The sequence below is a fragment of the Chanos chanos genome, chromosome 2, assembly GCF_902362185.1.
Source record: "Chanos chanos chromosome 2, fChaCha1.1, whole genome shotgun sequence".
Classification (NCBI taxonomy): domain Eukaryota; kingdom Metazoa; phylum Chordata; class Actinopteri; order Gonorynchiformes; family Chanidae; genus Chanos; species Chanos chanos.
Genome location: NC_044496.1, coordinates 36,690,545 through 36,704,988, shown reverse-complemented (window position 1 = coordinate 36,704,988; position 14,444 = coordinate 36,690,545). Strand labels below are relative to the sequence as shown.

Below are 14,444 nucleotides of genomic sequence, written 5' to 3'. Positions count from 1 at the left end.
AAGCAGAATGTCAAAGGTCCTCACAGGCATTGACAGAGCAGGTGTTTCACTATAACTAGTATCAGTAGAACAGGACTGATACTCTGTGTGTGGACAATGGGACTGTGTTGATATAACAGGACAGATTCCCTGTGTGTGGATAATAGGACTGTGTTGATCTAGCAGGACTGATACTCTGTGTGACACTTGGAAAAATGTAACTGGTCTGATACTCCGTATGTGTAGGTAATGGGATGGCATTGGTGTGGAGGTAATTTGAGTAGTATTGGTATATTACTGGTGTTAGGGGCATAGTGCTTGATATATCGCTGCATTTGATACGTAAGTGCTTGAGCAGTATTGATGTTGTATCTAAAGCTGTTTTTACATATGCACTATGGACTATGTCCGCAGAATCAGGTTCACATTCTGTCCAAAGTTGCCCTTTCACACATGTAGTGCACAATAGGAGACTGTGTCAGTGTCAGACACGTTCTCACCTACTCGAAATACTCCGTTTGGTTTAGACGAGGGGTGGCATCTGGGTAGAGCGTACAGGAGGCAGGACATGATGCAAAAAGTACTGTGCGAAAATCGCAGTGTTTTGTTTACAACGCATCGAAAAAGGCGGCCAAGGCGTCAGCCCTTACCGACAGAAGTTCCCAAATCTCATCCTCCCTCCAGTTAGACATTTTTGTTGGCGTCTTCGTATAAATGACCCTACTCCACCCTCGGATGTTTGTATTCTTCCGGTTTCGCACCAGTCGCATGTTAGAAACGGCATCAACACGCCCACTTGCTCGCTGTGCGTACTCCGGATTGTAATGCGCTCTATTCACACATGGACCAAAACGAAGAGAAAACGGAGTTTGTACTGTGGGGCTTGTAGAATAAACGCCGGTTAGAATCCCGATTATTTTAGGGTTGCAGTGCATGTGTGAAAGGGGTTTAAGTGAAGTTACTGGTGTTATTGCTGTGAGAGTGTTGTCAGTAATGGGTTTGTAATAAGTTAACTGATAGTGGTTGGAGAGTGCTGATACTTTGTGGTAGTAAAGTGTTGTACTGTGTTGGGTTTCCTCCTCAGCAAGCTGCATACCACCAGGAGGTTGGGGAGGATGTGAGGAACAGAGCTCTGCAGTACGGAGCAGAGTGCACCAGCGGATATGTCGACCTGCTGGAACATGTCCTACAGGTGGCCTCAGATTCATCCTGTCCTGTCTGTGTGTGTTCTCTCTCGCTTTCTCTCTGATCTGTGTGTGTGTGTTCTGACCCCTCTCTCTTTGTTGTGTGTCTGTATGTCTGTCTGTGTGTGTGTGTGTGTGTGTGTGTGTGTGTTCTGACCCGTCTCTCCGTGCTGTGTGTGTGTGTGTGTGTGTGTGTGTGTGTGTGTGTGTGTGTTCTGACCCGTCTCTCCGTGCTGTGTGTGTGTGTGTGTGTGTGTGTGTGTGTGTTCTGACCCGTCTCTCTGTGCTGTGTGTTCAGGTACTGCAGAGGCCCACAGCGGAGCAGAAGCAGCACCTGGTGGTCTTGTCTAAAAGAGTGGCTGCCTCTGTCTCTGAACTCATCCAGACAGCTGAGGCCATGAAAGGTGAAGCCACCAAACCCATACACACACACGCGCGCGCGTGCACACACACAGAACATTTATCTGACACACCACTAAAGCCAGTGTATTTGAGGGATGCATGTGGAGTGTATCCATTGTGGGAGACATGTCATGACAGTGTGTATGTCAGCCTTATTACAGTGGAATGAATGCTTAATGACAGACTGTATGTCAGTCTTATGACAGTGGAATGAATGCCTAATGACTGACTGTATGTCAGTCTTATGACAGTGGAATGAATGCCTAATGACTGACTGTATGTCAGTCTTATGACAGTGGAATGAATGCTTAATGACTGACTGTATGTCAGTCTTATGACAGTGGAATGAATGCTTAATGACTGACTGTATGTCAGTCTTATGACAGTGGAATGAATGCTTAATGACTGACTGTATGTCAGTCTTATGACAGTGGAATGAATGCTTAATGACTGACTGTATGTCAGTCTTATGACAGTGGAATGAATGCTTAATGACAGACTGTATGTCAGTCTTATGACAGTGGAATGAATGCCTAATGACTGACTGTATGTCAGTCTTATGACAGTGGAATGAATGCCTAATGACTGACTGTATGTCAGTCTTATGACAGTGGAATGAATGCTTAATGACTGACTGTATGTCAGTCTTATGACAGTGGAATGAATGCCTAATGACTGACTGTATGTCAGTCTTATGACAGTGGAATGAATGCTTGATGACAGACTGTATGTCAGTCTTATGACAGTGGAATGAATGCCTAATGACAGACTGTATGTCAGTCTTATGACAGTGGAATGAATGCCTAATGACTGACTGTATGTCAGTCTTATGACAGTGGAATGAATGCTTAATGACTGACTGTATTTCAGTCTTATGACAGTGGAATGAATGCCTAATGACTGACTGTATGTCAGTCTTATGACAGTGGAATGAATGCCTAATGACTGACTGTATGTCAGTCTTATGACAGTGGAATGAATGCTTAATGACAGATTTTGACAAGCATGTGTCATCTTGCTTCTATTAGTTATTATTTTAAGCACTGTACTGAAAATTGATATCTGTCCTATTCCGTGGGTAAAACTGAAGGTGCTCATAACATCATCCACCCTTGTCCCAGTTAAGCAGAAGTGGCTTTATGATCATACCTGATAAAAAAGAGTAATATCTTTTCATAAGAAAGATAATAACGTGAGTTACTGAATCTTAAAAGAAACACTGACTGTTTTACAAGAGAAGAAAACTCCACAAAACCTCTAAGCTAAACTCTCTGTCAGACATAGCAGCATAGATACAGGCCTTTGGTATGGGAAGTGTCTTCCCCGGGCTAGTCAGTAATGTCACCTGTGTGTGTGAGTGAGTGAGTGAGACTGTGTGGGCCTCTCAGTTTCACCTCTGTAATACTCTTGTTTCTTTTTCCCTTCTGCCCTCAGATGGTGGTAAGTATGACTTTGGGTGTGCTGATCTTCAGTATCACATTTCTTAGGCAAATAGCGGGAACAGAAGATCGAGGGGAGGGGGGGGGGGGAGAGATTGAGAATGGCTGAGTAGAATTCCCCATGGTTCAACATAATCCGCACAAACATCACTCCATCTGTTTTTGCAAGCTGTTCAAAAACAGCCTCATTTTTATCATGACTTTAAAAGCCTTAGAAAGAGAAGGGGCGATCCATCAAAAAGTGTGTCTCCAAAAACTCCATTTAAACTTTTAAGACACGAAATGAAACTGAGGATGTATCCATTTGTCAGCGAGAAGAAAACATTTTTCTTTCTTAAGTGCTACAGAGGGTTGTGTTTTATATGTTCATCATGGCGCGATGGGCTTTCTGTCAGACTTGCAGATTACTCTGTGTCTAGTGCTGTTTACTGTAATGAACAGTAATGTACACTGTGAGATAGAGTTCTTTAGAGAAATCCACTTCTGTCCTGTGCTTTTTGTTTTAGTTACTTGCATAATGTAGTGTTTTCCAATCTGTTCCTAGAGGCCTTTCCACTTCCCTCAGCAACTTTAGCTTAAACCACCACTGACACAGCTGATTCAGTTGAGCGAAGACTTGATGATCCGTGGATGAGTTGAATTATGTGTGTTAGCACTGGTTTTGAACACAGAGACAGAGAGAGAGAGGGAAACAGAGATAGAGAGAAAGAGGGAAATAGAGAGGGAGACATAGGGAAACAGAGAGAGAGAGAGAGGGAAACAAACAGTGAGACATAGGGAAACAGAGAGAGAGAGGGAAACAGACAGTGAGACATAGGGAAACAGAGAGAGAGACATAGGGAAACAGAGAGAGAGAGAGAGGGAAACAGACAGTGAGACATAGGGAAACAGAGAGAGAGAGAGGGAAACAGACAGTGAGACATAGGGAAACAGACAGTGAGACATAGGGAAACAGACAGTGAGACATGGGGAAACAGAGAGAGAGAGGGAAACAGACAGTGAGACATAGGAAAACAGAGAGAGAGAGAGGGAAACAGAGAGTGAGACACAGGGAAACAGAGAGCGAGACATAGGGAAACAGAGAGAGTACAGGGCTTCATGGAGATGAAGTGGGAAATGCTGGTGTTATGCATGATTGGGAGAGCAGTGTGTTGCGTGTCTGGTTTTCTCTCTGCCGTTGACTGAGTTTCTCGACTTCCACCCCCACTCCCACCCCTACCCCCGCAGGCTCAGAGTGGGTGGACCCCGAGGACCCCACCGTCATCGCCGAGACGGAGCTGCTGGGGGCTGCGGCGTCCATCGAAGCAGCCGCCAAGAAACTGGAACAGCTTAAACCCAGAGCCAAACCCAAGGTACAAAAGCCAGTTTAACAGCTTAAATACAAAGCCAAACCTAAGGTACACTAATCCACCTCTCGCCAAGAGTTCACAAACAAAAACACACTCTTAAGTATTTTTCAGCTCCTTACCACAAACGTTAGCAGTGGCTAGTTTATCAGGTACACCTGTCAAGTATCAGGTCAGAAGCCCATTTCCTCCAAAACTAGCCTGGCTTCTCTGAAGCATAGACTGTACAAGCTATCAAACTCATTCCTCAGAAACATTTCGTTTGTTCTCACACACAGAGACTTCACGCCGTCACTGCAGACTGGACGGCGGTGCTTTCATGTCGTGGGCAGCTTGTTTCCGTCTCCACTCTTCAGATGTTCTGTTGTGTTCAGCTCTGAAGACTGGAGGCTGCTTAAATAAAGTGAACTTTCTGTCATGGTCCTGAAGCTGTTTCGAGGCACTGGACGTTTTGTGACATGGTACATTCTCCTGCCGTTAGTGTCTTTGTGACGAAGGTTAGGCTGTAGCCATGAAGGGACACATCTCCAGATGTGCCTCGGTGTCAAGGGACCTAAGTATGCCAGGAGAAAATTTCCACAACAACACACCATTACACCACAGATGCTAACTGGTACCTTTGACACCAGGCAGGATGGGTCTGTGGACTCAAGCTGCTTATGCCAGATCCAGGAAAATAACAGGAACTAGGATTTGTCAAACCAGGCAATGTTTTTCTACTCCTGGTTTCTTCAGTGTCTTTGATAACATTGCCCCAAATGAGTTTCTTGTTGTTGTTTTTAGTTAGCATGTCTGGGAAACCTGTGTGGTCTCATTCTGCTATAATCCAATTATGACAAGCACAGACGAGCTGTGTGTTCCGATAAGCCATATTTCTTTGTTCGATTCTTGCAACGTTCCTTCAACGTATCTTGTCCGTTAGCCATTTTCGCTCATGGGGCTGCGAATACCTGGGTTTTTTGAATGTCACTCCATTCTCACTAAACCCTAGACAAGCTTTCATTTTTCCCCATTCTAACATCCTTTGGAACAGTAGCTATCTGCCTACTTTATATAGTACACTATGATCACATGACTCGCTCTCGACAGATGTAGTTCTCTTGAAGTGATGCGGTGGTGTACCTAATAACCTTGCCACTGAGTCTGTCTGAAAAGGTAACATGGGCTGAACAAACTGAGGAAGGGCTTTGGGGTAACAGCCTCCTCAGCTGTCATTGCTATGCTGCTTTGTAGCCACCAGTTTGGTTCTCCCAGCTATGGAAAAGGAAGCAGAGTATTCAGTTTGTATTGTTCAGAGGGACTGATATAAGCTTGCCAAGTTTGCCAAGAAGGTGAGCCTGACAAACATCAGGGGCCTCATGTACAAACGTTGCATATGCACAAAAAAGGTGTGTACGCCATCTTTCACGCTAACGGTCAGATGTATGAAGAGTGAAATGAATGTGAGAATGTACGTTCCTCCACGCCAACTTCATGTCTGGCGTACACACATTTCTAATGGTTTTTGTCCGTTGGCGCCTCTTAGAGGCTATGCAGTGAAAGCTTTCCAGCTTTGTGCGTACGCTGTGTTTTAGTATTCTACTCCAGGTTTTGTACATGAGGCCCCAGGAGATCAAGAACTGTCCTCCAGTGTGTGTGTGTGTGCGTGTGTGTCAGATCAAATCTACAAAGGCACAGGAAATCTCTACACCCTTGCTATTTGAAGAGCTTTAGAGATAACCGGTCTAGCAAAAAAAATGTGTGCATGGTCTCTTCTGTGTGTCCCAGACAGAAATGACATTATGAGCTAATGCTACCATCCTCAAATCTCCCACCTGTCTTCGTTTGTCAGGTGTGTCTGTCTGTCTGTCTGTCTGTCTGTGTGTTTACTGTGCTTGGGACTTTGTGCCATGGTATTTGAATCTTTTCATATCTTGGTGTGAGCTCAAAGTTAAGCTGATATGTCTGAAGCTCCTCTTGAGTGAGAAAATCAACACGTTCTACAGTGAGTTCTTTGGCTTTATTGTGCCATCCATCTGTTCTAAACACAGAGTGTCACAACACTTCTTCTTCTAAAATACCAACTATAAATCAGCTTCTCCTCCCACCTCTTGTCAACTCCTGTCAGTCAATACTGCTAGTGTAAAGTAGTCTAATGGAACCACTCTGTTTATCCTTAGCTGGATTATTTGATTATGTTAGCCAGATGCACCCTAGAATACTGGGGGGGAAAACAACCTTTTTTGATGATTCACTGTGAGTGTAGTACACTGTTTCAGATAGTTGTGCTGGGACAAGAATTAGCTTCTAGTATCTCTCTTTCTCTGTCTCTGTCTCTGTCTCTCTCTACATTTCAAACATTTCTAACTTTTCACAGTGTGTTGGTTTGAATTGTCTGACGAACTGTGGAATGTAACTGTGTGGAATACCCTTCTCTCACTGGAGCAGAACTAAGCAGAGATTCCCAGTCTTTTTAATTGGATATATTTCCAGTCCTCCCAGTAAACATAAATAAACTTCTCAGCTGATTTGATTAGTGAACAGTCTCCACACCAGGCATAGAGAAAGTGAGTGTATGTAATGTGTAATCAACAAGTTTAAGCCTTTATATGTTCACTTTCCAGTGTTTTATGGAGAAAAGTGTACCAGATACTGTTGTACAGGTGATAAACACTCCATTGATGGGAGTGGACATCACATGCAGAGGATCCCTTCCTTCTCTCCTTCTCTCTTCCCTCCATTTCTGTCTTTCTCCCCCTTTGTAGACCCTCCTTTCCTCCATCCATCAGTCGATGGGCCTCTCCTACCCCAGCATGGCTCAGTGTCTCTCCCTGTGGGCTGGTAGACTTGGAAGCCTTCTCTGCAGGCCTCTGTCTGATATGTTTGATATATTAGGTTGTTATTTCTGTCCAACTATATATCAAACATATTCCTACAGTGTCCCGCCCTGTCTCCAGACACACGTGTGTGTGTGTGTGTGTGTGTGTGTGTGTGTGTGTGTGTGTGGCTATGGGTGTATGTATGTTGTGCGTGAGTGTGTGTGTGAGTGTCCGAGTGTTGTGGCAGTTTCACAAAAAACCTTTTGCAAATGATTTTGTGCAAAGGTTGGGCTCTAACAAACTGCACACCTTGGGACCTGGAGAATCGTGGTGAAGGTTTCTCTCTTGAGCAGTGGCATGGGATGTGAAGTATGCAGTTGCTTCTCTGTGCCACAAGAGGGCACTGTCAAGGAGCCTCGGGTGAATTCATAGATTAATCTTTGCATGTCAGAAGATATACAGGATATACACGGCCCATTATGAATGTGTGCTTGTGTCAAACAAAAAAAACCAAAACAATACAAAAAAAAAATTATTTTCATAGGGGTTTGCTCAAAGAATATTCCATCAGGTTTGACTCATTTACTCCATCAACCTTCAACGACGGCTTTGACAAACTAAAAAATAAACATCACTTTTTGTCATTCACTGGGGGCATCATTCCATCTTCCCTAGGACAAAGCTCTTAATGGCAAATTGTTATGAAAGATAGATCATGATCATGATTTTTTGTTTTCAGCAAGCGGATGAATCTCTGGACTTTGAGGAGCAGATTTTAGAGGCAGCCAAATCCATCGCCGCGGCAACCAGCGCTCTGGTCAAATCTGCCTCAGCCGCTCAGAGGGAGCTAGTGACCCAAGGCAAGGTGAGCTTCCGAAAGAAACAGCACTGAAGATAAATTATGTCTTCAGAACAACTGTAAACAGCAACTGTCTTTGTACTTTTCCAAGTTCCACATCTTTTTATTTCAGCAAGCCAGGCGTGGGGTTCACACTGTAAATTGTACAGAAAGTGAATCACTTTCATATGTGACACGTGTGTGTGTCTGTGTGTGCTTGTGTTTCCTCAGGTGGGTTCTATCCCCGCCAACGCCGTGGATGACGGCCAGTGGTCTCAAGGATTAATATCAGCTGTGAGTTTCATTCTTCTCTAATCACAACTATCAGTAGCTACAAAATGAGAGGAATATTTACAGTCTGAATGGTACAAAATTTTGATGTTTTCAGAATGACATGATTTTAAAATTTATACCCCATATATAAATGTGTGTGTGTGTGTATATATATATACACACACACACACACACATATATATGTATACCATATATACTCACAGTGTTAATGTTTGTATGCAGAAATGACCTTGACGATTGTTTGCGTGTTTCTTTTTTTTTTTTAACCTCCAGGCTCGCATGGTGGCAGCTGCAACCAGTAACCTGTGTGAGGCTGCCAACGCCTCGGTACAGGGCCACGCCAGCGAGGAGAAGCTCATCTCTTCTGCCAAACAGGTGGCGGCATCCACGGCGCAGCTGCTGGTCGCCTGTAAGGTCAAAGCCGACCAGGACTCGGAGGCCATGAAGAGACTGCAGGTAACTCTTCCTCCCTCACTCACTCTCTTCCCTGGGAAAAGGTAAAAATATAAAATAACACACAGAGAGCAAAACGTTGTCCCTTTATATGCCGTTAAAAGTTTTACATCTGTATGAAGCAACAAGGGAAATTAACACTCCAAAAAAGGTAAGTAAGGTGCTCGTATAACATAAAGGAGCTACTTAATGAAAAAGATGTCACGTGCGTACTGATGCACTGCATAGCAATTGACATCTCATTTTATTTTGCATGTAAATGTTCACATTCATAACAGTTCTAATGCATTTTCTAATGAGTTGCAGAGTCCAATGCATTTATTAGTAACCTGTTATAGGGGGCTGTGGTTTAAACACATTATTAGTGTCATTGGTTACAGCTCTGTTGGTCAGTACTGAGGGTGTGTCAGTGAGTAAGTGTTTGATGTAATGGGGATTTTTTTTGGGGCGGGGGGGGTTTGTCAGGCGGCTGGAAACGCAGTGAAGAGGGCGTCAGACAACCTGGTGAAGGCAGCGCAGAAGGCCGCCTTTGACAAGGCAGACGACGACAGCGTGGTCGTGAAGACTAAATTTGTCGGAGGAATCGCACAGGTGAGTCTTCTCCATGACAGCTCGTCATAGAAACGCCAACTCTGCGTTTTGAAGACCCGCAGAACTGACCGGGTCCTGATGAAGCAGGCCATGCTTCGGCATTTAGTTTGGCCCCCGGCAGATAAAACTAGAAATCAGCTGTGTTTCCATACAGTGGTTTTCCAAGAATCTGCAGCTGCTTTCACAGGGAGTACCCTGAGATGTGCTTGCATTCTTTCATTTCACCAAAGGCCTGGTCCTTTTGCCTAATGTGTTTTATGTGGAGCCAGATGCAGAGTAATTGAAGAGGAGATGCTGGCCCAGTCAAAGCCTTGGGCTTTTTTACCCACCATTTTTTATGCTCATCTGGAGAGTCAACCTGAAACAGAATCCCCACTGAGAGGGTGATGTGTGTGCGCACATGTGTGTGTGTGAGTGTGTGCGTGTGTGTGCCTGTGTGAGTGTGTTTGTGTGCGTATGTGTGCGTGTGTGAGTGTGTGTGTGTGCGTGTCTGAGTGTGTGCGTGTGTCTGCATGTATGTATGCATGTGGGTGTGCGTGCCCTCATTTGTTTGTGTCTATGCCTGTTTTGTGTATTTTGTGTGTGTGTGTCTGTTGAGGTGTGTGTGTATGTCTGTAAGGGACTGTGCGTTTGTAAGAGAGGAGAGTAGAGCCAATTTCTCTTCACAGAGGAACATTTCTGACTGTGCTGTGTTCCCTGAAGTGGTCCGGTTCTGATCCACACTCGCTGTCACACAAATCCGCCACAGCTCCCCTCATAAGAAAATAACAAGATACGTTCTCTGGACTCACATTTCAGAAATTCCCTCCCATTTTTTTATGACTGCTCAGTTATGTTAATTATACGTTTCACATAAAAGGATTTAAATGTACTCCAGAGATTCACTCTAACACAAATCACTCTGGGGAGGAAAAAAGGTTTTGTCCTTCGGTTATAATATTTTTAAAACTATAAACTGCAGTGTCATCACTCTGCCCTTTCATAGAGGGGGATAGAAATTAACCCTTCAAATGCTGGTCTGTTGGTACAGCTTGCTTACAATGACTTTATTGATTTCAGTAAAGATTATTCTACTGCAGTATTATACACTATCATAGAACAACAGTACAGTGTATTGTTCAGCATGTTTTTTGTTGTTGTTGTTGTTGTCATTGTTGTTTTTTGACAGTGGTCATTTCATTTATGTTCATTTATGAATCATAAGTGTTGTTTGAGTATGGGCGTGACTGTGAAAGGCGTGGCTGACTGTTTTTTCCCATCTTTAGATCATCGCGGCTCAGGAGGAGATGCTGCGGAAAGAGAGAGAGCTGGAGGAGGCCCGCAAAAAACTGGCCCAGATCAGACAGCAGCAGTACAAGTTCCTACCCAGCGAACTACGTGAAGACCAGAGCTGAACACTGACACACACACATACACACACACAGTCATATGCATAAGAACTTAACTGGACGTGACAAAAGACAAGTGGGCGGTGTTCTTGTCTGTGACTGGCTGCTCCTCACAGGGGGGTGGGGCCTAGATCTGTGGTTTGACCTCTCCTCTCATAGACGGGTATGCCTGTGTGAGGGCGGTCCAGTTAGGCTGGACTTTATCTGAGTGGCTGTATCTGAGTTTCCATGTCAAAAAGAAGAAGCAAACGCCTGTGATTGGTTATATGAAGATGATTTGATTGGTTGTTCATTTCACAGAGAGTAGCAGGCCTGTGACTTGTTGCTTCTCTCTAACAGGGCTCTAACAGAGTCTGGGTGAGTTAGAGGCCCTGAGTGACATAGACATATCAGTGATCGTCTATGGTGTGTGTGTGTGTGTGTGTGTGTGTGATTTAACCTTACCTGAATGCAGACCATTATCTTGCAGCTGTATTCCAGGGCTGTGATAATTTATCATATGATCATTCTCGTCCTGGATCTATCGGTATGTCTGTATGACACATGTACTAAAAACATCCCTAAATCTGCAACCTACTCTACACACTCCACATACACACACCTGGATACTTTCTCTTTTTTAAGAAGTAAGTCACATACGGCCTAGTGACGACTGATACCTAACGCATAATCTGAGACAATTCATAAAGGAACATGTTTCTTTAATTCTGTAAAAAAAAAAAACACCCCTCCTTAATGTTCTTCAGTAAGGGTTTGTGTCAGCCAATAGCTGAGCTGCAATAACAGAACTATTCCGGTCAAAGTGGTTAAGAACACATGGAGATTCATGCCTAAATAACAGTATTTAGATTATAGTCAGAGTAAGCTGTGGATATGCTATGCTGTGCTATTGATTAGTCAGAAAAAAATGCCAAATGCTTTGTGTGAATAGCTGTTTGTGTTTTCAGTGTGACTGGGTGGCAGAAGAGTAGTTTAAACAAAGGCAGTTATCAGTTTGTTATATATGGTATTTCTCTTTCCCTGACTAACTTCATATCTAATGAAAGTATGCCTCATGATCCTTTTTTTTCCATCCGTCCTGTCTCTGCCAGCTGTCATACACACACAAACGTATATCTAAATATTTAAGTGCATTTTTACACTACTTGTATTTCACTTAAATAACACATTTTCTGATAACACCCCACCCCCGGTTACTGCCTATGGAGTTCTACATATTGTATTCCATACTATAGGGATGGGATTATACACACACACACACACGTATATATATATGTGTGTGTGTGTGTGTGTGTGTGTGTGTATATATATATATATAAAAAATTAAAGTCAGGGAGGTGTTGGAGTAAATACAATACAATATTTACAAGAAACTGAAATGCATAAGTATTAGAAAAAATGAAGTACTGTAAAAATGTTTTTAAGCACTTCAGTAAAAAGGATAATGCTGCTTTAATGCTTACCCTTTACTCCAGTGCTCACACACATACACACACACACACACACACACACACAGACTCGCTCACATTTATATATAATCCACAAACCTACATGTAGCCAACACTACCTTACCACAGCAGGCTGCATTTGCATATCCTCTAATGTTTTTTTCTCTTTGTCTCCAATTTATCTTGCATATCAACCTCAGTTTACATGACAATGTCCAGGCTCCTGTCAAGAACTCAGTCTGAGGAGAAAATCTTGTTCTACACACGTCTAAGCAACACTACACACATCTGAGATGACTGTCATTTTTCCCCTAAAGAGATTTCCTCCAATGAAGAAATTCTCCTTAGGTCACATGCCCTCAGGCCACTGTGGTGATTGGTGTCCACAGCTGACTTATCCATAATGTGCTGATGAAAGAGACTCATTTAACTCTAGCTTGTTTATCATCTAAACATTTGTTTCTCTCTGCTCTGTGAAGCATTTGTTAGTGAAGAGGATATCTGACAGCTGTCCATGCATGGCTTGCAGGAAATAAAATGAGACACTACACAGCACTTTGAGCTTTGAGTAGAATGCACTGACGTTCTTGGTATTTCAATGTATTCCTCTCTGCAAATACCACGAGTTAGGTATGAAACATAGAAAAAATATAGTTATTTCTTCTGTAAGGAAGTCCAGTAATCTTTGTAAGTGCATAAGAAGAACTCTACAGATGACTCTAAATGAATTATAAGAGGAAGAAGTGAGAAAAAGATTTATGAATTATGATTTTATGTGTGATCAAGAAGTCACCGGCTCTTTCATCAAACTGCATTGTGCCTTATAGTGTGTGGTACAAAAACAAAGGAAAAACAGTTTGTCTGGGCCTCACAAGTTCAACTGGATATTCTAAATCCTATATCCTGTATTTCTGTACTTGTCTTCTTGGGTCCAGACAACATAGTTTCTATTCTAGGCGTAACCTGAAAGCCATTGGCCGATTTTGGTCATATAACTGTCCCACGCTCTACCTAATGGGGCCTGATGCATTGCCTTGGCTGGCCCCTAAACTGCCTGCCTCAAAATTCAAGTGACAGAAGTCTGGCTGGTGTTATAAAACATTACCAAGTGCATATGTTGTATTAATAACTAGGACAAAAATAGGACTCTCTTCTGTACTCCATAATTAAGATGTCTCTAAACTCATGAAACTTAATGTGAGTAATATTCCCAGTAAGTCTCTCTCAAGCAAGAGTCCATGAATATATCTTTTTTTTTTCTCTCGGAACAACCACTACATATGATGTTTTTAAAGTAATAAGTGAAATGAAGATATTGAGCTGTGTGGTTTAAAAGTGTGGTCTCTTTTAACAGAGCTGAAAAAATGTACTAGCGCACTTGTTTTAATAGAGGTAGGGCTTTCTTTAACAGGCTTAAATAGTGACAATAATAATAATAATAATAATAATAATAATGATGATAATAAATATGAACATGAAAAATGATGCTGTATGTAAGATATTTATCTGGTCTCTAAAGTATTTTTTGTATTCCCTGAAAATAAAGAGTTTCAAATGAGTGATGAGAAGTCATTGTTTTGTCATTGTTAGCACCCGAAAACACAAAAACTTTCTGAGTCTGATGTGTCTGTGCTAGATCTCTCCCTCACATTCCTGCCTGGAACAGAACGATTTTGGCTTTCAGACTCACTGTTCCCACTAACATCATAGTAGGCAGAAAGTGGAATCTCTGAGCATTCACCAAGACAAGCTGGCAGTAGTTTACACTCTTTATTAACACTGAACAGAGCAAAGAACTGAGACAGGGACTCCATGAGGCTACGTTAAGTGCAATTTACAACAGAATGATATTTGTTGAAACCTTATTTATATCAATATTTTATAGACACACAGTTTTTTTCTGTTTTTTCACTAATGGTAATGACACATTCTCTCCTATAGATGCCGCTGTTACACCTTTCAGTGTGGTCCGGAGGTCAGAGTGTGCTCTCAGAGCTATGTAGCAGACTGCCAAATTACAGTCTGCATGACCAAATAAGGGCATGTGGCATTTCTCCCTCTGGTCTACAGTCTAGACCTTGAGGTATAAGAATGAAACCACGGTCGTAACAAGGGAAGTGGAGTAAAGAACTTGTATCCTAACTAAATATGTTGTTTTTAGAGATAAGATTGTTTTGAATTTCATATGAAAATCTCTGTGCTGTCAGAGAGCGCTTATCAGCTATTTTATGACGAGATGAGAAAATGTATGTTCAAAAGACGTCTGTCAAAATACCAGAGATTC

The 14,444-nt window shown here is 42.6% G+C and overlaps 1 protein-coding gene across 2 annotated transcripts in view; it reads left to right on the top strand.

The window, feature by feature from the left end:
- Positions 1 to 10,798, top strand: part of tln2b (talin 2b) — a 60,696-nt gene extending 49,898 nt beyond the window's left edge. For both annotated transcript variants that reach the window (XM_030794138.1, XM_030794137.1), the window contains exons 50-57: positions 1,064 to 1,171; positions 1,462 to 1,567; positions 4,232 to 4,356; positions 7,888 to 8,013; positions 8,218 to 8,280; positions 8,554 to 8,736; positions 9,199 to 9,324; positions 10,590 to 10,798. In XM_030794138.1, the coding sequence (XP_030649998.1) occupies positions 1,064 to 1,171; positions 1,462 to 1,567; positions 4,232 to 4,356; positions 7,888 to 8,013; positions 8,218 to 8,280; positions 8,554 to 8,736; positions 9,199 to 9,324; positions 10,590 to 10,718 (966 nt within the window). In that variant the 3' untranslated portion in view covers positions 10,719 to 10,798. The remainder of the gene's footprint in view (positions 1 to 1,063; positions 1,172 to 1,461; positions 1,568 to 4,231; positions 4,357 to 7,887; positions 8,014 to 8,217; positions 8,281 to 8,553; positions 8,737 to 9,198; positions 9,325 to 10,589) is intronic.
- The last annotated feature ends 3,646 nt before the right edge of the window (positions 10,799 to 14,444 follow it).